The sequence below is a fragment of the Ranitomeya variabilis genome, chromosome 4 (assembly GCF_051348905.1).
Source record: "Ranitomeya variabilis isolate aRanVar5 chromosome 4, aRanVar5.hap1, whole genome shotgun sequence".
Lineage (NCBI taxonomy): Eukaryota > Metazoa > Chordata > Amphibia > Anura > Dendrobatidae > Ranitomeya > Ranitomeya variabilis.
This window is the reverse complement of record NC_135235.1, coordinates 683,909,703-683,937,490: the sequence shown is the minus strand read 5'-3', so window position 1 is coordinate 683,937,490 and position 27,788 is coordinate 683,909,703. Positions and strand designations below refer to the sequence as shown.

General features: G+C 43.6%; 1 protein-coding gene across 3 annotated transcripts in view; it reads left to right on the top strand.

Annotated features, from left to right (window-relative positions):
* LOC143767589 (uncharacterized) overlaps window positions 1-27,788 on the top strand; it is a 70,620-nt gene that overhangs the window by 12,600 nt on the left and 30,232 nt on the right. For 2 of the 3 annotated variants that reach the window (XM_077256002.1, XM_077256001.1), the window contains exons 7-8: window positions 7,946-8,089; window positions 21,632-21,775. The exons of the other annotated variant lie outside the window; for it this stretch is intronic. In XM_077256002.1, the coding sequence (XP_077112117.1) occupies window positions 7,946-8,089; window positions 21,632-21,775 (288 nt within the window). The remainder of the gene's footprint in view (window positions 1-7,945; window positions 8,090-21,631; window positions 21,776-27,788) is intronic. 3 annotated transcript variants of the gene reach the window in all.

Here is a 27,788-nt window from a genome sequence, read left to right as displayed (position 1 = left end):
CTGTGTGTTATGAAGACCAAAGTCAGCGCAGCTGTCTACCAGGAAATTTTAGAGCACTTCATGCTTCCCTCTGCCGACAAGCTTTTTGGAGATGAAAATTTCATTTTCCAGCAGGACTTGGCACCTGTCCACACTGCCAAAAGTACCAATACCTGGTTTAAAAACAGCAGTATCACTGTTCTTGATTAGCCAGCAAACTCACCTGACCTTAACCTCATAGAGAATTCATGGGGTATTGTCAAGAGGAAGATGAGACACCAGACCCAACAATGCAGACGAGCTGAAGACTGCTATCAAAGCAACCTGAGCTTCCATAACACCTCAGTAGTGCCACAGGCTGATTGCCTCCATGTCGCACTGCATTGATGCAGTAATTGATGCAAAAGGAGCCCCAACTAAGTATTGAGCACATTTACTGAGCATACATTTCGGTAGGCCAACATTTTTGATTTTAAAATAATTTTTCAAGCTGGTGTTATAAGGTATTCTAACTTACTGAGATAATGACTTTTGGGTTTTCATTGGCTGTAAGCCATAATCATCATCATTATCAGAAAGAAACACTTGAAATAGATCACTCTGTTTGTAATGACTCTATGTAATATGTGAGTTTCACTTTTTGTATTGAAGAACTGAAATACATTAACTTTTTGATGATTTTCTGATATTGTGAGAAGCACTTGTATGTAAAGCACCCTCCTTAGGCTGCCGTCACACTAGCAGTATTTGGTCAGTATTTTACATCAGTATTTGTAAGCCAAAACCAGGAGTGGTTGATAAATGCAGAAGTGGTGCATATGTTTCTATTAGACTTTTCCTCTTTGTTCCACTCCTGGTTTTGGCTTACAAATACTGATGTAAAATACTGACCAAATACTGCTAGTGTGACAGCAGCCTTAGTAGGGAGGTGCCTGAACAACTCCTGTATTTTCTCTACTTAGTCTGTGTATGTAAGTAGTATGTAGCCAGGTCCCTGCTCCATAACCTGTTCCTGATTCCCATGTTGTCTAAATATGTTCCTGAAACCTGTGTTGATTGAATTAGCACCAGTGTCCTTCCTGGCTTGTCTCAAAATCTGCACTGTTTGAACAAGGATCAGTGTCTGTCATCTGGGTGAGCCAGAATCCATACCATCTGTATATTCTCCTATAGCTGGTCTACCAGTATCCAAATCCTGTACTGCCCGTGACTCCGAATCCATGTCCTTGACTGCCATCCTGACCCATTGGGTGAGCTTCTACAGTACCAGGGACTGCCCAGGACTGTTACCCAACGGCTATCTGCAGTACAAGCCTAACTCCATTATGAGAAGCTCTAGCAAAAACCAAGTAGCCACTCCTGGTTCTTCAACTATCGTCGAGCAGGAGCCTAATCCCTGGCTGACCCTGGAGAAGGATGGGGTAATCACTAGTCAGCCCCCACTACAACTAAAAACAAATAAGGTAAACAAAGTAGGGAATACACTTAGCTTGAGAAGACACCAAAGAGGTCACGCCAGCTATCCTTCCAAGAGAACACCAAGAAGGAGCTAGTTGATTACAAGTACTTCCAACCAGACAAAGGGAAATAGTAGAACTATCACTGGCTCCTTGCTGAAGCGACTAAAGGAATTTAAACATCCAGCAAAGGTGTGTTAATCAGCAGTAGTGAAGATCACTGCTAGGTCCTAGAGGGAGAAGGATATCACTTCGCAACAGAGGTACAAGATCCAGAAATTGCCTGCAGAGCTCAGCGCAAAAACCTTCTGTAGCCGGACCCAGAATGACTGACTGATGCACCCGTGACAGTATCCTCCCCTTCTATGAGTGGCCTCCGGACACTCAGGACCTGGTTTTTCAGGATGAGGCATGGAACGAACGAACCAGCCTAGGGGAATTCACTTCTGATGCAGAAACCCACATCCTCTCTTCTGGACCATATTACCTCCAGTGCATTAAGTACTACAGGACACAATGTTGAAAACGGGAATAAACAATCATCAAAATCTGGAACTCCAAATTACCATCAATAAGGATTGAGGGTGGCAGCAGGGAGAGGACTCAAGAAGTTCTACATATTTATTGAGTAAAGACCTGTGGAACACATTGTGGATCTTAAGAGCCTGAGGTAACTCAAGAATGACAGTGGTTATTTTAAAGGGACCAATAAACCTAGGTCCCAGCTTCCAGGAAGGGATTTTCAACTTCATATTCCTGGTTGATATCCACAAAAAGTCATTCACATTTAGGTCTGGACCTGTCGAGTGTTTCCTGTCAGCAATAGGTTTCTACCTGTCTCCCATGATCCTCAAATTACTCTGAGCCCCTCGCCACACAGAGGAGGGAGATAAAGCAAAACATTCCTCCTCAGAAACTCCTGAAGCCCCCTCCCTCACTAAAAGTACCAAACTGTGGAAGGAAACTGTATGCACAAACAAATACTGACCTGCCGGTAGATTCTTGGCAATGATTATTAATAGCATACTCGGCCAACAGTAAGTAAGATGCTCAATCCTTCTGGTTTTCAGAGATAAAACACCTGAGCTAAGCCTCTAAATTCTGATTAATGCGTTCGTTATGTCCATGCAACTGAGGATGGAAAGAAGAGGAAATGAACAGCTGCACCCCAGTCGAGAACAGAAAACTTTCCAGAACTTGGAAACAAATTGGGTCCGATGTAACACAACAGCGGAGGGAACCCCGTGAAGCTTCATGATCTCATAAAAAACCTGAGCGATAGTCTTAGCATTCAGAAGCAGCGTCGGACTGGAGTACCTTGGGCCCACCAGAGAAAAATCATTCTTGGGGCCCACCATGCAGTTTAAAAATACCACACAGGATAGATCCTATATGCCACACCACACATGAGAGCTGACAGATCCTCTATATACAACACTACACAGGAGAGCTGACAGATCTCTCTATATACTACACCACACAGGAGAGCTGACAGATCTCTCTATATATACTACACCACACAGGAGAGCTGACAGATCCTCTATATACTACACCACACGGGAGAGCTGACAGATCCTCTATATACTACACCACACGGGAGAGCTGACAGATCCTCTATGTACTACACCACACAGGAGTGCTGACAGATCCTCTATATACTACACCACACGGGAGAGCTGACAGATCCTCTATATACTACACCACACGGGAGAGATGACAGATCCTCTATATACTACACCACACGGGAGAGCTGACAGATCCACTATATACTACACCATACAGGAGAGCTGAGAGATCCTTTATATACTACATCACACAGGAGAGCTGACAGATCCTCTATGTACTACACCACACAGGAGAGCTGACAGATCCTTTATATACACATTATATATATATATATATATATATATATATATATATATAATGTATATATACATAATCACATTAATCCCATAATCCGACAATTAAATTGGCAATAGCACTTCGATCATAGATGCTTACAAATGTTTACCTAATAAGGTATGAAGTGACTAGAAGATGAGTGAATGAAAAAACATTTTTTTTATTAACATAATGTTAAAAACAGATAATATATAAAAAGACAGAAAGATGTAATAATGGGACCTCCAAAACAAGTCAGGGCGTGACACTTGAAAAGTGATGGTTTGTGTTAGGAGTCGAGTTCCCGCCACTGCACAGGGGGAATCTCGAGCCATGTCTGCTGTGGTCTCCCATTCTGCATCAGCCGCAGTGGAGCCTGCTCGGTGGAGACGTCTCACTGAATCTGGTACTGTGCAAAGGGTTACTGCTGCCTCTCCAGGCTCTGCTATTGTACCCTGCACTGGTCTGCGGCGAGCAGGCTTTTCTGGGACTAAGTCCTGCTTTGCACACACTGAGCATGCCCAGGGTAAGATCTCTCATTGGAGATCAAGGGCCACATGCTCAGGTACTGCAGCAACTTCCATTGGTCCTCCAGGAAGGTCATATACCTGATCAAGTTCTGTGGAAGTCTTCCATTGGTCCTTCTTGGAAGGTCCTGAAGTTGCTGCAGCTTTAAAAGGTTCTCATGACCGCATGGCCATGCGCTAGTGTCAATTTATGTATGCGCTCAGCGCCAGTGAGGTCATGTGTGTGTGTGTATTCAGGGACCCGGCTAAAATAAGCCCCTAGAATGCTGGCACCTCCGGTGAGGAGTTTCATGTGAGTGGATTCAGGGCTGGCGTATAGCCATCAGAATTCTGGCTCCACCGGAGAGGAGCTGCGTGTTTGCATTTGACTGCATGACCACCATCTGCTCTACTAAGTAGCCGTGTTCCCCTGTGAAGCTAACCGGGTACAGCATTCTCTTTACTAACGGACTCTGTGAAGTAACAGAGTTCGTTTATACTACTATATATATGCAATCCGCCAACCCTAACAGTTTGTGATCTGACAGCAACTGGAAAGAGGCCCTATAGAGTGGTTAGGTGGACTTGCTATAGTGGATGGACACTATATGGCGTCTCATTGTTTCCTTACACAATCCTAACCAAAAAAAGGGGAACCCTGACCAGAAGAAACGACAGTAATGATCATCCCACAAAGTGCCCAAATTGCCAAAGATTAAGTTACTAACACAGGCTACAGAAAAAGTGCAATAAGTTACATCTCTGCTGTGGTGTGTCTATAATCATGAGCATAAAGTACAAAGAGACTACTAGATGGCAGTCAGTTATAAGGGTAGGTAAGCAGTACATGCAAGAGACGTAGAAACTAGATTAGCACATAATACAGCTGGTTGAAGACCAGTCAGAGTTTACCTAAATTTAGTAAATGAGGGCTTGGGCAGCCTGGAGAGATGATGGTGTCACGTCCTGCGCCCGACGAGCGCCGTTTCGCATGACTGCTTCTTCATAAAGGGGGGCGTGATGGAGACTAGGTAGGGGAGGAGGTTTTTATATCCTAAGGGCGGGTGTAAAGTAACTAGGAGGGCGGAGTGGTAAGCAGAGGGTGGGAATGGGGAGATTGTCAATGGTCTTTGTTCGGCGCCATGGTCCAGTCGGATACACACCCAGCACATGTGAAGTCAAAGGAGAGGGCGGGGTTATGTGCGGAGGGTGAAGGAGTTGCAGAGGTGTATCTGGCAGTGGTAATGGCGCATGCAGCCGGTCAAAGCTCCCACAGCGAAGGGGACTCCCGGTCCTGCGCCTCATGACACGCAGTGGAGCGCACCGCGTGTCATGGAACTGGCGCTGATCGGAACTCAAGTGGAGATATGAGACAGGGCATGCGCACTAGCCAGAAGGAGAGGGCTTGTGAGCGTGACAGACACAAAGTATAGTACCGCCCCCTCCATTCATCCTGTTCTCCGCAGCTGTGGACGAACAGTAAGCAACAAATAAAGGGGAAGTAAAATGGGAGGAAGGAGGAGAAAAGGAAATCATGAGGGTAAGGAGGGGGAAACTATATCTTTTGAAAAGAGGACCGGTGCCATTATGTGCGCCGTGTGAAAAAGGACAAATAAGGCTAAGTGCGGTTAAAGGCCAAAAAAGAGAAGGGGGTCATTCCATATCAAGTGATCCAAATATGAATATTTTTTTTACCTTACGCCTTTAGATTTCTTTTATTTTTTGTTTTTATGAAGTACAACTTTAGTTAATTACAAATTAAAAGTTTAGAATTTTTTTCTTCATCAGTTAATTTTTTACAGATTTTTAAAGTTTTGAAAAAGCATGGATTTTGGCCTGGTATGGCTTTACATTTTTTATCATATCTCGGGCTAGAATTAAGATATAGAGGTGGGAGAAGCATCATTTTTCTCAGAACGGTACCGGCTTTCATTTGATATGTCACAAGACTATGTTTCTTTATATTTTGTTTTGGAGAAATCTAATTAAAAATTTTGATGCGCAATTCTGAAAAAAACGTATGTTTTAAAATTGTGAAAACATGCATGTGTGTTACTTGTGTCCTTGTTTATATTTGTACAGGGATTCAACTTGGGATCTATCACATTTGTATTTTTTTTTAAGCCTTGAATAATCTGATTTTATGTTTGTGTGAGTTTCTTCCTTTTTTCTTTTCAAATTACAACTTACTGCATTCAACATTTATATGTAACAATAAAGAAACACAAAAAACAACTACTGAAGTGCCAGAATAAATCATCATAACAACTTGCTCAGCATTTTCAACCTGAATTCATTGAACAAGCCAAAAGAAAAAACGTGATCACATCCTCAAGTGTGGTTTTCTAAATACAGTCTGATCCTAATTATATGTTAAAAACAAGATTAAAAGAACCAATATTTCTACCACCTATTTATACATGGAACAATTTTTTTTCTACTATATCACTAAACATGTCATTTCTGAAGTGTTTAAGAAGAATAGTCCAGTAGTTAAATCCTCGTACTATAAAATATGAACTAATCAAACAATTAATAGTAGGTTTTTACACTGGCCTTCTATCATCAATGTGTCCCTTCTAGTGGGTGAAATGTCATCTTGTCCATAAGCGCTCACTAGCAATGGCCGTTTCCTTCTGTTTCAGAGTATGTGCGGCTGTCATGGTGCTCGGCTCCACCTGAGTTAATATCTGATTTTTGTTCACTTTTACAATGTCTGATTTTCTTGGATACACAAACGACGGCGCTGGACCAGACGGTGCAGAAAAGTCACTTCTACGTCTTCATTTTCACAATCTTTGGAGAGTCCAGCGCCCATCATATTCACAGGTCACATAGCCAGTTGTGTCATCCATTGCCGATCTTGTGCCGCCTTCTACCACCTCATGGATGTCACTGTCTTTATTTCCACTACATGGGATGACAGTCCGGTATTGCCGAGTCCCTGTGATGGGTTCTGCTTCCTGTAACCGATGTTATAACAAACTCTCCTCCTCCTCTTTGTAGTCCTGGTTTGTACAATACATGAACTGGATGTTCAGAATATTTTTCTCCCTCCATTTGAGGAGTTGCCTGGGTGTTCAGATTTGGTGTGAATACGGCCCGAGCTGCTGGCCTGTCATCTGCTCTGTAGTCACCGTCTACCCCTGGTCATTCTCAGCCCTAACAAAGCTTCTCCTCTGTCCTCTCCTGCTTCTAATACTCTGTAACATAATAAATAATACCGTAATATCTAGCAATCATGGATTATTTGGTAAATATGGACCCCACACTGTTAGACCACAAGCTGAGCAGATCTGAAATCAAGATTTTTTAACTGACACTGTAATATTTTTATTTTTTAAAATATGATCCCATCATGATCCCATCTTGTATTTTGGTACAGATGTGAATAGGAGCATAGCAGGCACATGTGCAGTTTTTGAAATTTTTAAATTAAACGTTTTTTCCAGAAATGCGTTTTAAAGTTTTGCGCTTGCGTTCGCATAGGTAAAATATTATCAAAGATACTCTTGTGACATATCTGGTGAAAGCCTGTACAGTTCTGAGTAGAATGGTGTTTATTTTGTTTCTCTATCTCTTTTCTAGCCTGAGTTATGGGGAGAAATGTAAAGGCAGGCAACACCGAAATTCGCACTTTTTCCGAACTTTGAAAATCAATAAAAAATAAAAAAAAAAATCTAGAATTTTTTTCTTCTTCACATTTTGCATTCTCTGACACACTATTACCAAATAACAAAATCTCAAAAGAATTAAAAATATAGTGGTAAAAATCATTGGTTCACTTGACATGGAATGACCCAAGGGTTTAAGAGGTGGGTGCTGAATTGGCCTTACAAGCTGAAGGTGAATATGTTTAGTAAAAACTATTTGTAATAATATGAATGGGTGAGTGGAAATGGAGGGGCTTGAAAGGTGCTAAAAGGAAAATTATGAAAAGGGAGCAAGATAAAGAAATTGTGTGGAGAAAAAATAAATGAAATAAAATAATATCCGTAATTATAAACACATGGATGGAGTGAAGGTGCTGTGAGATGGAACATTACATAATGATGCAGTGTCCATATAAGTCCCTTGTGTAAAGAAATTTCCTTTTCTTGTCCTCTCAACTTTATTTTCCAGCTGGGATGATTTTTCTTGAAAAGAGCCGCCAGGAACCGACCATTAGGGCTGCGTCAAAACAGGAGACAGGAAGGAAGAAACGGTCCATACACCAATCCTTTGGAGAACAAGTGGCCCAGAAAGGAAAGCCTAGGATACCTACGGGTAAGTTAAAAATGATGATAGGGTAAATATACAAATGAAATGATAAATAGTTAGGGGTGATGAAGAGGGAAAGAAGATAAAAAAGAATTAATTAAAACCTAGCGACCAATTAAAACTTGGATTGTTGTTATTATTATTAGGAAACGAAGTCTGCTATAGGAAGGAAACAATCATAATTTTCACTCAGGCGAAAGGATGTTATAGTGTTCAGGCCGTGTTTCCTATAAAAAGGAAGCAAAGCCATGTTTTTCATTTAGGCCAGAGGGTGTGATGGTGTTCAGGCGGTAGATCCATCTACTCTCTTGTTGCGCTAATAATTTGCTTAAGTCCCCCCCCGCTGATGCCCAGGTCAATTTGATCTATGGCTTTAAAAATAAGGCCTCTTGATTGGGAATTGTGGTGTGTTTTAAAATGACGGGGTAGGGTTTTAAGTAGAGAAATATCTTCAATGGTCTTAGGTTTCTCTATGTCTCTAATGTGTTCCCTCACCCTAATTTTGAGTTCCCGCGTTGTTAAGCCAATATACTGTATATCAAATTGCAAGGGCAAGTTGCATGGTATATGACCCCTTGGGTGGAGCATGTAAGATGTTTTCTGATGGTAAATGATTTGGATCCATCAGAATTGGTAAATTTTTTTGGCCTTTTTTAGGTTAATGCATGCTTTACATAAGCCACAGGGACAGAAGCCTTGTAGTGGAATTGAGCATGTTGAATTAGTTGTGGAATCATAGTGGCTATGAACCAGTATATCCCTGAGATTGCGGCTTCTTTTTGCCACCATTAGTGGATGTGGAGGGAGACATTGTTTTAAGACCGGATCTGTCATAAGGATGTGCCACTGCTTATTAAGTATTAGCCTTAGGTCTTTCCATCGATTTGTGATATGAGGAAATAAATCTTACCTGGCCATCTTGGGAGCGCGCATCCTTGTGCCTAGGGTATAGTAGTTGTTCTCTTGGTTTTTTTTTGCCTTTTTATAGCCAAATCTGATGGATTGTTTGCTATAACCTCTGTCATAGAATCTATTTGTCAAGTCAAGGGCTTGTTTTTCAAAGTCACCACTTTTCGAGCAGATCCTCTTGGCTCTTAAAAATTGGCCAGTTGGAATATCCTTAATGGTTGCTGGTGGGAGGGAAGAAGTGGCGTGTAGAAAGGAGTTGGTTGAGGTGGGTTTTCTGTATAAATCTGTTGCAATCATCCCATTTGGCATTGTAAAGATTTTTAGGTCCAAAAATTCCAGGTCCTTGCCAAACTTGTAGGTTAGTTTTATGTTCTGATTATTTTGATTTAGTTTGTCCACGAGGAGATGCAAATTGTCTACCGTACCTTCCCAGATGAAACAGATATCGTCTATATAACGCATCTATCCCTGGATGCTTTGTATCTCCCCAGTGTCATCTCCCTGGAAAATGGTCCTCTCCCACGCCCCCAGAAACAAGTTGGCATATAAGGGGGCACAAGAGGCTACCATGGAGGTCCCCTGGGTTTGTAGATAAATTTTATTATTAAACGTAAAAAACGTTATGGGTGAGAATAAAATCTAGTAGGGCCAGAATCCAATTAGCCAGAGGGGATGCCAGGTTGCTCATTTGAAGATACCACAATATGGCTTTTAGGCCATATCATCATCTTACCATCAGCTTATGGTCTTCAAGGTATATATAATCTAGTCTTTGTAGTGCTGCAGTGGTGTCTTGTATGTAAGAGGGAAGAGTGGTTACCAGTGGTTCCAGGTAATAATCAAGTCACAAATTACCTCACACAGGCCGCCGTTGCCCGATATTATGGGTTTCCCTGGCAGATCTAGTAGGTTTTAGTTAATCTTGGGGACCAGATATAAAGTTGGCAATTTGGGATGAAGATTCTTGACATGTTCCAGCATTTTTTAAGGAACAATTTCTTGGTCAAAAGCTTGATTATGAAAATTTGAAAGGGGATTTGTGAGTAGTTTTTTGAAGCAGTCAGGTTCATTTAGCAGTCTCAAAGCCTGCTTTTCATACAGGGGGTTGGCCATATGACTAGGTTTCCCCCTTTATCAGCAGGTTTGAAGACTACGTCAGGAAGACTGTAATTTGGCCAGAGCCAATCTCTCCTCCTGTTTCTTATTGGATGCCCAGAATGGAGATTTTTGGAGTGTTTCTATCTCAGATGTAACCATTTTGGTAAAGACCTCTATAGCTGATACCGTGCTAATGGGGGGAAATTTTTTGCTTTTGCTAAATAAATTGTGGGGAAAGTTACTGACCTCCAAGGTGTTCTCTTCCAATAGAGCTTCTAGATTTCTTAGAGGTGGACCTCAGCAGCTACCACCTGCTCTTTAGGGAAAGAGTGTTTTTGTCAATAATGAATAGGACAAAATCTAAAGAGCATTGATGAAAATGTTGAAGAATTAGAAAGGACACTAGTGAAAGACCTACCGGTGGAGGATTTTGATAAAATATTAGTTGACATCAATAAAGACCTTGACAAATGGGAAAGTGAGATATCACAAAGTAAACTTAAAAAATACCAAAGAGATCTAAATGACTATGATAGTAACAAAGTATACCGTTGGCAACAGAAAAAGACAACGAGAAGACCAAACCAAGACAATTCCAAACCTGCAACATCTCACCATAGGACTCAGTCCGAAAGTTCAGCTCAATCGAAGTCGGACATGAATACCTCGGCAAGTGACAATGAAGCATCGAATAATGAATCAATAAGCACTAGACTCAGAAGCGCCTACCTGACATTTTTACGAAGTCCAAATCAGCTAAAAACTTTGGAGAACACCAAAAGGTAATTAACCTATCTTCACACACTTTGTCAAATGCACAACTCAATTTATTGGAAAAAGGTCTATCTTTCTCCCCTTCATGTCATTTAGATACGTTTTCAGTGGTAAGAGATCTACATCTCTTTGCCAGAAAATTGACTTTCAAAAAATTGCACAATAAAAACATGAACCACGACATCTTTACCTCTGCCGATGAGAGAGAAGCTCTTGAGCTGGACCTCATCTTTAAAGTCAAATGAAGGATGAACTTGTACCCTCAAACCACGTGGAACGATTTGTTGGTTCATATAGTTCTCAAGAGAGGATTTGTTCTAGCATATTTTGGTCTTCTTGTATAGAGCATTCCTATATAGTCGAATTGTTTCCTTAACAGTTTTATTAGTATCCGAGGAAGGGGTGGAGGTCCCCTGTCTGAAAAAATGTGATGCCTTAGACTGCCAGGAGCGTTCCCTGGCTTTGAAATCCATTAGAGTAAAGTTGCAGATAATCTGTTTACTAAGCACAGAGATATTTATTAATCCCATAATCCAACAATTAAATTGGCAATAGCACTTCGATCATGGATGCTTACAAACGTTTACCTAATAAGGTATGAAGTGACTAGAAGATAAGTGAATACATTTTTTTTTTTTTATTAACATAATGTTAAAAACAGATAATATTATATAAAAAGACAGAAAGATGTAATAATGGGACCTCCAAAACAAGTCAGGGCGTGACACTTGAAAAGTGATGGGCGCCGAACAAAGACCATTGACAATCTCCCCATTCCCACCCTCTGCTGCTTACCACTCCGCCCTCCTAATTACTTTACACCCGCCCTTAGGATATAAAAACCTACTCCCCTACCTAGTCTCCATCACGCCCCCCTTTATGAAGAAGCAGTCATGCGAAACGGCACTCGTCGGGCGCAGGACGGGACACCATCATCTCCCCAGGCTGCTCAAGCCCTCATTTACTAACTTCAGGTAAACTCTGACTGGTCTTCGACCAGCTGTATTATGTGCTAATCTAGTTTCTACATCTCTTGCATGTACTGCTTACCTACCCTTATAACTGACTGCCATGTAGTGGTCTCTTTGTACTTTATGCTCATGATTTATAGACACACCACAGCAGAGATGTAACTTATTGCACTTTTTCTGTAGCCTGTGTTAGTAACTTAATCTTTGGCAGTTTGGGCACTTTGTGGGATGATCATTACTGTCGTTTCTTCTGGTCAGGGTTCCCTTTTTTTTGGTAAGGATTGTGTAAGGAAACAATGAGACGCCTTATCGTGTCCATCCATTACAGCAAGTCCACCTAACCAGCCTATAGGGCCGCTTTCCAGTTGCTGTGAGATCACAAAACCATCACCCGTCAAGTGTCACGCCCTGACTTGTTTTGGAGATCCCATTATTACATCTTTCTGTCTTTTTATATAATATTGTCTGTTTTTAACATGTTAATAAATAAAAATTATTTTTTTTTCTTCACTCATCTTCTAGTCACTTTATACCTTATTAGGTAAATGTTTGTAAGCATCTATACATACATCTCTACATACTGCACCACACAGGAGAGCAGTAATATAGGTCCAGTGTGTGTAGTAAAATACTTACCGGTGGCCATATTCCACTGCAATGAAGAAGACAGAAGAACGACACAGCGGCAGAAGACGGCGACTGCTGCGTATTTTATTACACACAGGGAAGCGGTATCATAGCTTTCTGTTGGGGGTGAGACATTGTTTTTGTTAGTACGATTTTGGGATAGATGTGGTTTTCATCACTTGCTATAGCTTTTCTTGTGGAATTGTGGCGAACAGAAAAAAGTGCATTTGGTGTTCTTGAGTTGTTTCTGTTTATGGTGTTTACTATGAATTGCAGCCAATCAGTGTTTACTCTGCTGCCCAGGGCTTTGTGGAAGAGGAGCAGAGAGATACAGTACAGGAAACTGGTGACTGCGGGTCAGCTGTTGTGTGCGTGTCTCCTCTCAGACTCAGCCGCACAGTCAGCTGTTCCGCTGACTTGTCTGGCTGAAGTGAGGGTCGGCACGCACCCAGAGCTCTCCTGGCAGAGTTACAGAAGTCCGGCAGCGACAGCAGGTGATGTGAAGGAGCTGCGCATGCACTTCCCATCACCTGTGCAGTCTGCCAGCCGGTGCCGACTATACAATAAAGTGCGCACTGCTGGACACACGCTAGGAGCATGCAGGGCAGGCACAAATGAAGGAGCTGGGGCTGGGAGCGGGGCCCACCGGAGGATTCTCCGGTGTCCCGGTGACCCAGTCCGACCCTGTTCAGAAGTCCCGGTAATGCCACGAAATGCACCATTTAACTGAACCTATCTACAACCACCAAAACACCATCTTGGCTGCCAATACCGGAAGGTCACTAATAAAATCCATGGACTAGTGTGTCCATGGTTTACTAGGAATGGGCAGTGGAATAAGAGAACCAGACGGACAGGTATGCGATACTTTAGAACGCGGGCGAACACTGCAAGCAGACACCTGTTCAACTACATCCCGATGCAACCATGGCCACCAAAAACAACGAGAATGGAGGTCTGCGGTTGCCTTACCCTCTGGATGACCAGCAAGCACGGAGTTACGATGTTCCTATATAGCTTTACGCGCAAATTATATGGTACAAATAATCTCCCCGAAAGGCAGGTGCATATCCCTGAGCATCCAACACCTCTCCCTCCAGGTCAGGGTACAAGGCTGTAATAACTACTCCCTTCTGTAGAATTGAGACAAGGTTCTCATGATCACCACCACCTGGTAAGCTATGGGACAAAGCATTAGCCTTGGTGTTTTTAACTCCTGGATGAAAAGTGACCACAAATTTTAATCTAGTAAACAGTGACCACCTAACTTGCCTTGGGTTGAGACGTTTAGCCAATTGAAGATATGACAGGCTCTTGTGGTCCATGATAACCGTAATAAGATGGACTGGCCCTCTAACGAATATCGCCATTACAGGAACACCAATTTAATTGCCAGAAGCTCCCTATTACCCATGTCATAATTTCTCTCAGTCGATAATAATTTTTGGGAAAAGAAGGCGCATGGACCCCATTTACCAGGTGACGGTATAGCCCCAACCCCCACCTCCGACGCATCCACTTCTACTATGACAGGTTGAGAAACTTCCGGTTGACAGAGTATAGGTGCTGTGTCAAAACAACTCTTTAAGGAGGAAAAAGCCTGCTGAGCAGCATTCGATCAATTAGAAAAATCAGACCCCTTCCTTGTCATGTCAGTAAGGGATTCCACCATTACCAAGTGATGAGCTTAACTAAGGTTGAGCAAGCAAGCAAGCCCATGAGTTCTAGAAAACTCAGCATCAACCATCTTGACTTCAGCTCCACTGTCTAGAAACTCTGAAATTCTGTTGTGCTCTCTAGCACCATCTCTGCTGTCAGGGCAAACCGAAAATTACAGGTTGGCGACAAGCATTCCCCTCGATTATCCAACTCCAGACTCCCAAGGGTTACTCGAGACTTTTTTAGCTTAGGAATCAAGGGGCAGGCCCCAATAAAATGTCCGTTTCCCCTACAAAAGAAACACACTCCCTTTTTTCTTGCGAATCTCAAAGGAGACATATGACGTAGAAGCACCTCCTAACTGCATGCGTTCCTCCTAACTCCACAAGTACTGGTACACCCCCAGACAGTAGCGTAGCTACCAGTGGGGCAGTGGGGGCGGTCGCCCCGGGCCCTGTGCTCTGAGGGGGCCCACCCGGAGCTACGCTACTGTCAGGGCCGGCGTTAGGGGCCCTTGCCTCCGGTCAATGTTTATCTTTAATTTCCCCTGCGTTTGTACTGTGTATGTAGCTAAAGTAACATGCACGGTACAAACGCTCACAGGGAGTCAGTAGAGAGAAGGAAGAGAAGGCCTCCAATCAGAGTGCAGGGAGTGAGTCATGTGATCACTCTTCTGCAGTCTGTGGAGGAGAGGGGGAAGGGAGGTCACTCACCACTCACCCAATCCTGGCTGAGCGCGCTCTGCTTCAAAGCTCCTGTGCTGCAGAGAAGTGATCAGCTCCAGCAGCAGCCGGGGATGCAGGGGGACTCTGCCTCTGACTGTGACCTGAGCTCACTATCTACACATGATGTCTGCACCTGACTGGGAGGAGCAGCCCCCAGGACCAGAGGGCACTCTCCACACAGCATGATGAGTATCTTGGCACATGTCATTTGCTTTTTGATATGTCTGATCTGTTGCCTTAAATACATACATACAGGCACAGTATATAAAGCAATGAAGGTTCTTAAACTTGTATGTCTTGTCTATCCTGCAATCTGGACAGACCCTGAAAACTGGCATGTGATCGATAAGTGTCTTGGCACATAATGTATTTACTGCTGATTAGCTTATGAGAAGGAGAATGATTGATTATTTTCTAAAGTTTGCGAGCGGCGAATCTTGCAAGATGGCTTTTACATGTGGGGGCCTGTCACCATATAAGGTCCGGCCAGCATCTGTACGCCCTCACATAGTGTTCTAGAACGCTCTCTATGTCCCCAATCCTCTACGCAAGGCACAAAAAAGAGCTTTTATTATACTCACGGATGGCGCAGTCCGGGCGTCACTAGTCTTGATCTGGCGCAGTCCCTCTTCCTGTGATCGCTGTCCCTCTTCGTGTGGAAGATGCGTCCTACATCCTGCATTCAGTGTCCTCTATCGCACTCCCATGTAGGTGCACTTCTCTTTGCCCTGCTAAAGTCAGAGCACAGTATTGTAGTGCGCATGCGCCGGCTTTATTTCCAGGTAATCAGTGCCCTTTGGCCTTTCCCAGCACATATGCACTACAGTACTTAGCTCTGCACTCAGCAGCCTAGAGAGAAGTGTGCCTGCACAGGAGCGCGATGGGTGACACGGTGTGGATGACGTAGGATGTGTCATCCAGATGAAGCAGTAACGGAGGATGGCGATCTTAAGTCAAGACCAGCTATGCCTTGGTGAGCGGCATTGGTGAGTATAATGAGAGGTCATTTTTATGCCTTGCGGAGGGGATTGGGGACACATTTACAGCCTTCCTTATAGAGGCTGCCTATGGGAGCTGCATTATACTATATAGTCTTCCTATGTGAAGGGCATTATACTATAGGGTCTGCCTATGGGGAGTGCATGATACTATATGGAGGCCTATGGTGAATGTATTATACCAAATTGAGGACTATCTGGTGTATTATGCTATATGGAGGCTATCTAGAGGGCCATGATTGAGTGTGGAGATTACAGCGACGGGGCCATCATACAGTGTTGGAGCCAGTTTGGGGAATATTAAGGGGTCAGTATATACAGTGAGGGGGCATCATACTGTGTATAGGGGAGCTGTACAGTGGGGGAGACTCGGGACTTTATTAAATGTAAAGTGGGCACTTATTCTTACAGGGGAACTCGGGTTACTGTGACTATCAAAGGGTCACACACAGAGGGCATTATTACTTTCTAGGGGACAAAATGTGGGCACTGTTTTCTATGGCACTTGCACCCGGCATTACTATATTATAGAGGGGTGCTTTAGAATTTAGAGGGCACAGAGAACCACACAGCAGGTGCAGTAATAGGGACACATACGGCAGCAGCGACTCAGTATTGGGGTATCAGGTGCAGTAATAGGGACACATACGGCAGCAGCGGCTCAGTATTGGGGTATCAGGGGCAGTAATAGGGACATATGGCAGCAGCGGCTCAGTATTGGGGTATCAGGGGCAGTAATAGGGACACATGGCAGCAGCGGCTCAGTATTGGGGTATCAGGTGCAGTAATAGGGACACATGGCAGCAGCGGCTCAGTATTGGGGTATCAGGGGCAGTAATAGGGACACATACGGCAGCAGCGGCTCAGTATTGGGGTATCAGGTGCAGTAATAGGGACACATACGGCAGCAGCGGCTCAGTATTGGGGTATCAGGTGCAGTAATAAGGACACATACGGCAGCAGCGGCTCAGTATTGGGGTATCAGCAGGATGAAGAGTTTGTGCAGGTTGGGAATAGATGGTGATGGGGCTGGAATGTGAGAAGTGAAATGTGTCTTTGTTGTATTCTCTGCAGATGAGTTGTAGCTGGAAGAAGTTGTCATGTCGGTCTGGCCCAGATAGAATTGTTCATTTTTCCCATCTTTTCCATCAGAAAGAACGTCAGAGGTAAGTCATTATCTGTAACTGTGCAGTGATCAGTTATATGTTCTGTAGGACTGGTATCTACCACTGACCATATGGCGGTAATATCTATGTTGGTCTTTATATAGAGATTATCTTCAGTAACAGCGCGGTCATCTGCTGAGGTTCTCCTCCACTATTAGGGCGCATCACCGAATTGTAATGAAGGTTACCTGGTTAGGGGTCCACTCAGAAGCTTCGCCCCCCCTGGACCAAAACCCTAGCTACGCCTCTGCCCCCAGACCATCCCCCTACCGGCACAGGAGTATTGTCCCGGAAAGAGGGCTCCAGAGAAGGTGGTCTTACCCATCTATCCCGCAGGATGCTGTCCACATGTATAGCCAATGACATGGCAGCCTCCAAGGACTCTTTTAACCTTTCTGTAAGGTCTGCCTTGCTAAAACTGGCTTTTATGACCGGGTCATTCCACTTGGTATCGGTTGCCCACCTGTGGAATTCCTAGCTGTAAGGCTAGGTTCACGTTGCATTAGCGCATGCATTAAACGGACTGCGTTAATGCAATTGCCGAAAAAGATCGCTTTATGCGATCGCGCTAGCGCAGATGCTCTATCTGCGCTAGCGGTGACGGACCCGGAAACGCTGCAGCCCACGTCTGGGGGTCCGTCACAGAATGACGGCACATCGCTAGTGCATGCTGATTATGGCATGCGTTGGAGATGTGCCTGATAATAGGGGTTAATGGCAGCATTAACTGACTGCATTACACCGCGTTATGCCGCGGTGTAGCGCAGTCCGTCTAACGGACTGTTATAACGCAATGTGAACCCAGCCTAAATCTTCACTGAACTTTTCTCCTGCTGAAGGCGACACAGCCTAGAATCAGCCAGGGAAGTGCAGTCATAAGCATCATAGATAAGGGCTAAAGCCCCCACAGTAGGCGTCTGCAGCAGCTGCCATTGCTGCTGAACCTCAGAACGTAGGTCAGTCACTTCAAACCTCTGCAGCTGCTCTGCCAGCCCAGAAATGGGATCCAAAAAGAAAAAAATACACACACAAAAAAATGTCATAGAATGGTAGAGTTGGAAGGGACCTCCTGGGTCATCTGTCCAACCCCCTGTTCAAAGCAGGATTCACTAAATCATCCCAGACAGATGTCTGTCCAACCTCTGTTTGAAGGCTTCCATTGAAGGAGAACTCACCACATCTTGTGGCAGCCTGTTCCACTCATTGATCACCCTCACTGTCAAAGTTTTTTTTCTAATATCTAATCTGTCTCCTCCCATTCAGTTTCATCCCATTGCTTCTAGTCTTTCCTTGTGCAAATGAGAATAAGGGCTCATACTCACCTGTGAGAAACTGAGTCTCGCGTGTTAATACCCGGCACTCAGATCGGAGCATGCGGCCGCATTAGAATACATGCAGCCACACGCTCTGCTCCTGAGTGCCGGCAGCAGCGCCGGGTATTGACATGCGAGACTCATCCATTTTTCTCGCAGGTGAGTATGAGCCCTAAATATGATCCTTTTACAATGTGACAGCCCTTGAGATATTAGTAGACAGCTATTAAGTCTCCTCTGTCTACTTTTTTGCCAGCTAAACATTCCTAAATCTTGTAAACGTTCCTCATAGGACATGGTTTGCAGAGCGGTCACCATTCTGGTCACTCTTCTTTGAACTTGCTCCAGTTTGTTGATGTCGTTTTTTTTAAATGTGGTGCCCGAAAACTGGACACAGTATTCCAGATGAGGTCTGACCAAAGAGGAGTAGAGGGCAATAATGACTTCACATGATCTAGACTGTATGCTTCTGTTAATGCATCCCAGAATTGTATTTGCCTTTTTTGCTGCTGCATCACACTGTTGACTCATGTTCAGTCTGTGATCAATTAGTATACCCAAGTCTTTTTCACATGTGCTGTTGCTTAGCCCTATTCCTCCCATTCTGTATATGCTTTTTTAATTTTTATTGCCCAGATGTAGTACTTTGCATTTTCCCTGTTAAAAACCATTCTGTTAGTTGCTGCCCTCTGCTCCAGTTTGTGTTTGAATCCTCTCTCTCTCTTCTCTAGTATTAGCTATCCCTCCTAGCTTTGTGTCATCAGCAAATTTTAATCAGTTTACCCTCAATGCCTTCATCTAAATCATTGATAAGATGTTGGACATTACAGAGCACAGGACAGAGCCCTGTGGTACCCCACGTGAGACATTCTTCCAACTGGATGTGCAGCCATTTACGACCACTCTTTGGGTCCGATTAGTGATGAGTGAGCACTAAAATGCTTGGGTGCTCGGGTCGAGCAAATTGGAATACTTGGGTACTCGACCCAAGCAACAAGCCCAATATAAGGGAAACCTCAGTATTTTTACCGCGATTCCCCCCGGGGGTCCTTTTTAAGGTCTGAAAATGATGGGAACACTGCTCAAATGACACAGGAACATCATGGGGATTGCCCCTGGAAGCATTTCTGACTCCTAGGTCACAACTGTAAGCAATGTTGTCAAAGTTTCACGTCATTTTTACAAGTGCACCAAAAATACATACCAAAACGTAAACAAAATGGATTTTGCTGGGAAATATGTTAATGTACGTCCTTTCCAGGGTAATGACTTGTATGCAAGGCAAACTAATTAACCCCAGACCAAAATGTTCCTCCACCACTTGGGCTATGTTCACACGCAGCGTTTTTGATGCATTTTTCAACTTTCACATTGCTTTCAACCAATACAAATGCATTCACTGGGAAATGTCATTGATGCTTACAGACGTTACCTAATAAGATATGAAGTGACTCGAAGATGAGTAATTAAAAGAATTTTTTATTTATTAACATGATGTTAAAAATCAGTATCATATAAAAACACAGAAAGATATAAAATTGTATATAAAAAGTCAGGGTGTGACACTTGGAAAGCGATGGTTTTGTGATCTGTCAGTACCTGGAAAGCGGCCTTATAGACTGGTTAAGTGGACTTGCTATAGTGCATGGACACAATCGAGCGTCTCATTATTTCCCTACACAGTCCTTACCAGGAAGAAGGAACACTGACCAGAAGAAACGACAGTGATAATCATCCCACAGTGTGCCCAAATTACCAAGATTAAATTACTGGGGCAGGCTAAGAAAGAAGTGCAATAAGTCGCATCTCTGCTGTGGTGTGTCTTTAAATATAATCATAAGCATAAAGTACAAAATGACCATTAGATGGCAGTCAGGTATGAGGGTAGGTAAGCAGTACATGCAAGAGATGTAGAGACTAAATTAGCACATAATAAAGCTGGTCAAAGGCCAGTCCGAGCTTACCTGGATTTAGAAGATAAAGGCTTGGGCAGCATGGGGAGATGATGGTATCACGTCCTGCGCCCGACGAGCGCCGTTTCGCATAACTGCTTCTTCATAAAGTGGAGGCGTGGTGGAGACTAGGTAAGGAAATAGGTTTTTATATCCTAAGGGCGGGTGTAAAGTGATTAGGAGCGCGGAGTGGTAAGCAGAGGGTGGGAAGAGGGAGGTTGTCAATGGTCTTTGTTTGGCGCAGAAGTCCGGTTGGGTACACCCCCAGCACATGTAGAGTAAATGGGGAGGGCGGAGTTGTGTGCGGTGGGTGGGGATTTGCATGGGTGTGTCTGGCAGTGGTAATGGCGCATGAAGCCGGTCAAAACTCCCACAGCAAAGGGGACTTCCGGTCCTGCGCCTCATGACACGCGATGGAACGCACCGCGTGTCATGGAACTGGTGCTGATCCGAAATCGGATGGAGATATGAGACCGGCGCATGCGCACTAGCCAGGGGAATGGTGTTTGTGAATGTGACGGGCACAATGTGTAGTACCGCCCCCTCCATTCACCCTGTTCTACGCGGCCGTGGATGAACAATAAACAGCAGAGAAGGGGAAGGTAAAAGGGAAGAAAAGGACAATCATGAGGGTGGGGGGAAGCTATATCTTTTGGAGAGAGGGCCGGTGCCATTATATGCGCCAAGTGAAAGGGGGCAAATGAGACTAAGTGCAGTTGGAAACCAAAAGTGAAGAGGGTTATAAGATGGGTGCTAAATTGGTTTTCCAAGCTGAAGATGGAGATATTAAGTAATTGTTTTTATAATAATGTGAGTGGATGAAAGAAAATCGAAGGACTAAAGAAGTGCTGAAAAGAATTTTTTTTAAAAGGCAGCAAAGGTAGAGAAGTTGTGTTGAGAAAAGAAAAAAATATAATCATAACCGTAGTTATAACATATAGAAGGAGTGAGGTATGGGGGGATGAAGGGAGTTTATATATTGGGAAGGTGGTGAGATGGGGACCCACTAATTGGATCCAGTGGGGATGTTAGAAAATGCACCAGGGGTGCAGTGACATTGAATGGTGGGGAAAGGGTACATGCCTGTATAAGGTGGCAAGGACATTGTATGCTTATAAAATGCAATAGTACTGATAATAAAAAAAGTTGAAGGGTTGAAGTGAATGGAAAAAGTGTAAAAATATATATCCATATATATTATACACATATGTAAATGTCCAACGAATATCTTACTTGTCATGTTAAAATGTTAAAAAACCAATGCTAAGTGATAAACATTACATAATGATGGAATGTCCGTATAGATCCCTTGTATAACGAAGTTTCCTTTTCTTGTCCTCTCACTCTATTTTCCAGCTGGGATGGTTTTTCTTGAGAAGAACTGCCAGGAACTGACCATTAGGGCTGTGCCAAAGACAGGAGACACATCAAAAAAAGAGTCTATACACCAGTCCTCCGGAGAACTAGCGGCCCAGAGAAGGAAGAATAGGATACCTACAGGTATAATTGTAACATTTAACAACGGAAGCTGGCCATGTGGTGTGTGACACATAAGGAGACACATCTTGTTTCATTTATGAAGGAGGGACTCTTAAAGTCACAAACCTATTTTTAGAGGGGCATCAGGCAGCATTAATATTCTTAAAGGGACATTAATAAACAGTGGGTCTCCTATGCTATTATTGCCTATGCAGTGAGTAGCTGGGCTGCCAAGAATTACAATGCACCCCAATACACCTTTCACGAGAGGTACAGGAGGGCCTCCTGAAAAAATGTTGCATTGAATGCAAGGCCTGCCGTGCTATCAAGTGATATGCACCCCAATAATAAGCCTTTGAACCCAGGTACTGGATGGCCACAGGAAAACCCACTTCAGTGTTCAGTTGGTCCTGCCATACAGTTTCCTTATGCATTGAATGCAAGGGCTGCCTTGATCCAAATTTGCACCCCTTGGAAGAAACATGGTAGATGGCCTACTAAAAACAAAACAAAACTGTCCCATTTACAAAGGAGCTGGTCTCCTAGACTCGTGATGCCCATACACTAAGTGTATGGGCTAACAAACATTTCCCCATGGGGGGTGAATTTTTTTTTTTTTTAAATTCAGCTCAAAATAGTGTTTACTGTTTAGAGCTAGGGTAACACACAGAAAAAAAAAGGTGAATGGAAGCCTGAAAAGCACACTTTGTAGACCAAAGATACATGAGGCATGTCACGGAGATACCACACTGTAAAATATGTGTCCTGTGTTTTTATTTTGGCCCCCAAAATAGTGTATAGAAATCAGGTCAAAGACAGCAAATACAGTGGAATGTAGCCCTCAAATACCACAATTTGTAGGCCACAGATACATCTGGCGTTTGACTGAGATACCAGACTCTTCAATATGTGGCCTGTATATTTATTTTTTTACTGCTAAATAGTGTTTAGAGCTAGGGTAACACACCACAAAAAAAGGAGAATGGAAGCCTCAAATGCACACTTTGTATCCCACAGATAGATGAGGTGTGTCACAGAACTACCACACTGTAATATGTTATTTTTGCTTTTTTTTTTTGTTTTAACCAAGATAGTGTATAGACCTAGGGTATTAGACATACCAAAAATTGGAATGTATGCATGAAAACAACTATTTTTAGATCACACGTATGTGGCCTGTATTTTTAAAACATTTAAAACCGCAAAATACTGTATACACAAAGGGTAGCAGACCAAAAACTGGAATGTATGGCTGAAAAGCCAAGATTTGAAGACCACAGATAGATGAGACGTGTGACTGAGATAAGACTTTCAATATGTTATTTTGTAAAAAAAATGTAAAACAAAAAATTCTGTGTACAGCAAGGATAGCAAACCAAAAAATGATATGCATGCCTGCCAAGCAAGGATTTGGACACCACAGATACACTGTGCATCTGACGGAGATAACAGAGTGATCTTAATGTGGCCTTGATTTTTTTTTTTTTGGGGGGGACCGACAAAATCTTTTTAATAAGTAGGCTATGACACTATAATAAAACATTTGGAGTACTAAAATTGTACAATATTTAGCGCAATGATATGCGATGCGTGTGGCGTACAAATCACAGTGATAAATATAAGAACTGTAGCTAAATATTTTCTTTGCCAGCTAAAGATTTTTTGGTCACCAAAATGTTGTTCAAAAATGTTGTAAGACACTCCAAAAAAAAACTATAGTACCAAAAAAAGGCCAGAATTTTATGCTCACTCTCATCTGATGCCTGGGACAAAAACAGCCATTTTAAATTATGTTTTAATGCTCTTGTATTTAAAATTACCTGGCTGTAGTCTGCAGTGTGACCAAGCCAATAAATGTAAAAAATGGGGTCCCGTATTGCTTTGTACTAAAATTTGCAGGTATAAGGTGCCTCCACCCAAAAGAAATCATGGCCACGGATACCTGCAGCTGCAGCAGCAGACGGTAATAGAGTCTTTTGATGTATGCAGGGAGATCTATAGACTCAACATACCGTGCCTGCATGCCTTGCAGTGATGTAGATATGTGCACATAGACTCTCCCGCCTACCTAGCACAATTAAAAACTAGGCCCAATGTAAAGGAGCTTGTCTCCTAGACTTGTAATGCCCATACACAAAATGCATGGGCTGACAAACATTTCCCCATGGGGGTACCTTTTTTAAAAAATATTTTATGGGTATCATAGACACTCTTGTCAAAAATTGGACTGGCTGTAGCAGCACAGAACACTTTAACCCTGGTGATCTAGTGGCGGAGCATGAGGAGACATAACGATCAATCATACTGAAATCAAACAAATGAATAAAGGATGTGAATCCACCTATGAAAGAAAATAACAAAAGGGAGGGGCGAACACGGGTTAATAGATATGAAGCCAGAATGTGTCCAACGAGATATGTTGGTCCCTAGCAACAGCTCAGAGACAGGCATCTAAATAAAAATATAATATAATAGTATTTCAATATATTTTATATTGGAGAGGTATATACTAGGTCCATAAGAGGATGGTCCAGAGATATAAAAAATTAAAAATGTAAGAATAAATGGGAAGAATATACGTACATCTCATTTTTATTGCATTTTTCCCTGGGGGAGTAACTTTTTTTGTTTTGATTTCAAATTCGTAACTGGCATCATAAAAACACCATTGCACAAAAATGTAATGACTTTAGCATCACCGAATACGTTCACCCTGGTGTTCTAGTGGTTGTGGTTAAAGAGCATGAAGATAAGGAGGAGGATAACAGCAAACAGACCAAATCAGGAAGCGCATACCCATGTGTGGTTGTGAAGAGGTGCATGAGAATACACCTCCACAAAAAAGACAATGTATTTAAGGTTATGTTTCGCTGTTTTCATTTGGTGGTGTACAGAAGTCTTGCCCAATCCAGCCTTTGTTCATTTTTATAAGAGTCTGCCTGTCAGCATTTACAGTTGACAGGCGGATGCACTTATCTGTTATAATTCCTCCAGTGGCACTAAAAACCTGCTCTGACAGAACGCTAGCTGTATGTGGTGGAGAAGATTTTGGATTCTCGTATTTCGAGGCGGAAGCTTCAGTACCTGGTTAAGTGGAAGGGTTATGGCCAGGAGGATAATTCTTGGGTCGTTGCCTCTGATGTCCATGCTGCCGATTTGGTTCGTGCCTTTCACTTGGCTCGTCCCGATCGGCCTGGGGGCTCTGGTGAGGGTTCGGTGACCCCTCCTCAAGGAAGGGGGGTACTGTTGTGAATTCCGTTCTTGGGCCCCCTCTGGTGGCTTTGAGTGGAACTGCTGATCTTTGAGGTTTCCCTTCTCAGCTGCACTCACTTATTATTCTGCTGGCTTTCCTATTTAACTTTGCTCATGTCGTTAGTTCATGCCAGCTGTCAATGTCTTAGGACTGGTTTTGATCTCTCTTGGATTTCTCAGATGGTCTGTCCATTCCAGCAGAAGCTAAGTTCCTGCTAAGTTGTTTTTTGTGTCCAATTGCGTTGGAGGTTATTTCTCAGAGCCTGCTATTTTTCTTGTCCAGCTTGCTATTATGATATTTCCTTGCTAGCTGGAAGCTCTGGGGGTGCAGAGTTGCCCCTCCACACCGTGAGTCGGTGTGGAGGTCTTTTTGTATACTCTGCGTGGAATTTGTTAGTGTTTTGTACTGACCGCACATGTTATGGTTCTCAATGGCAAGAGAACATAGCCCAGCAAACATAAGAACTAGCTCTAGGAAGGATGGAAACTAAACTGACCATGAACTAAACCTGCCGCACAACTAACAGTAGCCGGGTAGCGTTGCCTACGTTTTTATCCCTAGACGCCCAGCGCCGGCCGGAGGACTAACTAATCCTGGCAGAGGAAAATATAGTCCTGGCTCACCTCTAGAGAAATTTCCCCGATAGGCAGACAGAGGCCCCCACATATATTGGCGGTAATTTTAGATGAAATGACAAACGTAGCATGAAAATAGGTTTAGCAAAATTGAGGTCCGCTTACTAGATAGCAGGAAGACAGAAAGGGCACTTTCATGGTCAGCTGAAAACCCTATCAAAACACCATCCTGAAATTACTTTAAGACTCTAGTATTAACTCATAACATCAGAGTGGCAATTTCAGATCACAAGAGCTTTCCAGACACAGAAACGAAACTACAGCTGTGAACTGGAACAAAATGCAAAAACAAACGAGGACTAAAGTCCAACTTAGCTGGGAGTTGTCTAGCAGCAGGAACATGCACAGAAAGGCTTCTGATTACAATGTTGACCGGCATGGAAGTGACAGAGGAGCAAGGCTAAATAGCGACTCCCACATCCTGATGGAAACAGGTGAACAGAGGGGATGATGCACACCAGTTCAATTCCACCAGTGGCCACCGGGGGAGCCCAAAATCCAATTTCACAACAGTACCCCCCCCTCAAGGAGGGGGCACCGAACCCTCACCAGAACCACCAGGGCGATCAGGATGAGCCCTATGAAAGGCACGGACCAGATCGGAGGCATGAACATCAGAGGCAGTCACCCAAGAATTATCCTCCTGACCGTATCCCTTCCATTTGACCAGATACTGGAGTTTCCGTCTGGAAACACGGGAGTCCAAGATTTTTTCCACAACGTACTCCAACTCGCCCTCAACCAACATCGGAGCAGGAGGCTCAACGGAAGGCACAACCGGTACCTCATACCTGCGCAATAATGACCGATGAAAAACATTATGAATAGAAAAAGATGCAGGGAGGTCCAAACGGAAGGACACAGGGTTAAGAATCTCCAATATCTTGTACGGGCCGATGAACCGAGGCTTAAACTTAGGAGAAGAAACCCTCATAGGGACAAAACGAGAAGACAACCACACCAAGTCCCCAACACAAAGCCGAGGACCAACCCGACGCCGGCGGTTGGCAAAAAGCTGAGTCTTCTCCTGGGACAACTTCAAATTGTCCACTACCTGCCCCCAAATCTGATGCAACCTCTCCACCACAGCATCCACTCCAGGACAATCCGAAGATTCCACCTGACCAGAAGAAAATCGAGGATGAAACCCCGAATTACAGAAAAAAGGAGACACCAAGGTGGCAGAGCTGGCCCGATTATTGAGGGCAAACTCCGCTAAAGGCAAAAAAGCAACCCAATCATCCTGATCTGCAGACACAAAACACCTCAAATATGTCTCCAAGGTCTGATTCGTCCGCTCGGTCTGGCCATTAGTCTGAGGATGGAAAGCAGACGAGAAAGACAAATCTATGCCCATCCTAGCACAGAATGCTCGCCAAAATCTAGACACGAATTGGGTTCCTCTGTCAGAAACGATATTCTCCGGAATACCATGCAAACGGACCACATTTTGAAAAAACAGAGGAACCAACTCGGAAGAAGAAGGCAACTTAGGCAGGGGAACCAAATGGACCATCTTAGAGAAACGGTCACACACCACCCAGATGACAGACATCTTCTGAGAAACAGGAAGATCCGAAATAAAATCCATCGAGATGTGCGTCCAGGGCCTCTTCGGGATAGGCAAGGGCAACAACAATCCACTAGCCCGAGAACAACAAGGCTTGGCCCGAGCACAAACGTCACAAGACTGCACAAAGCCTCGCACATCTCGAGACAGGGAAGGCCACCAGAAGGACCTTGCCACCAAATCCCTGGTACCAAAGATTCCAGGATGACCTGTCAACGCAGAAGAATGAACCTCAGAAATGACTTTACTGGTCCAATCATCAGGAACAAACAGTCTACCAGGTGGGCAACGATCAGGTCTATCCGCCTGAAACTCCTGCAAGGCCCGCCGCAGGTCTGGAGAAACGGCAGACAATATCACTCCATCCTTAAGGATACCTGTAGGTTCAGAGTTACCAGGGGAGTCAGGCTCAAAACTCCTAGAAAGGGCATCCGCCTTAACATTCTTAGAACCCGGCAGGTAGGACACCACAAAATTAAACCGAGAGAAAAACAACGACCAGCGCGCCTGTCTAGGATTCAGGCGTCTGGCGGACTCAAGATAAATTAGATTTTTGTGGTCAGTCAATACCACCAC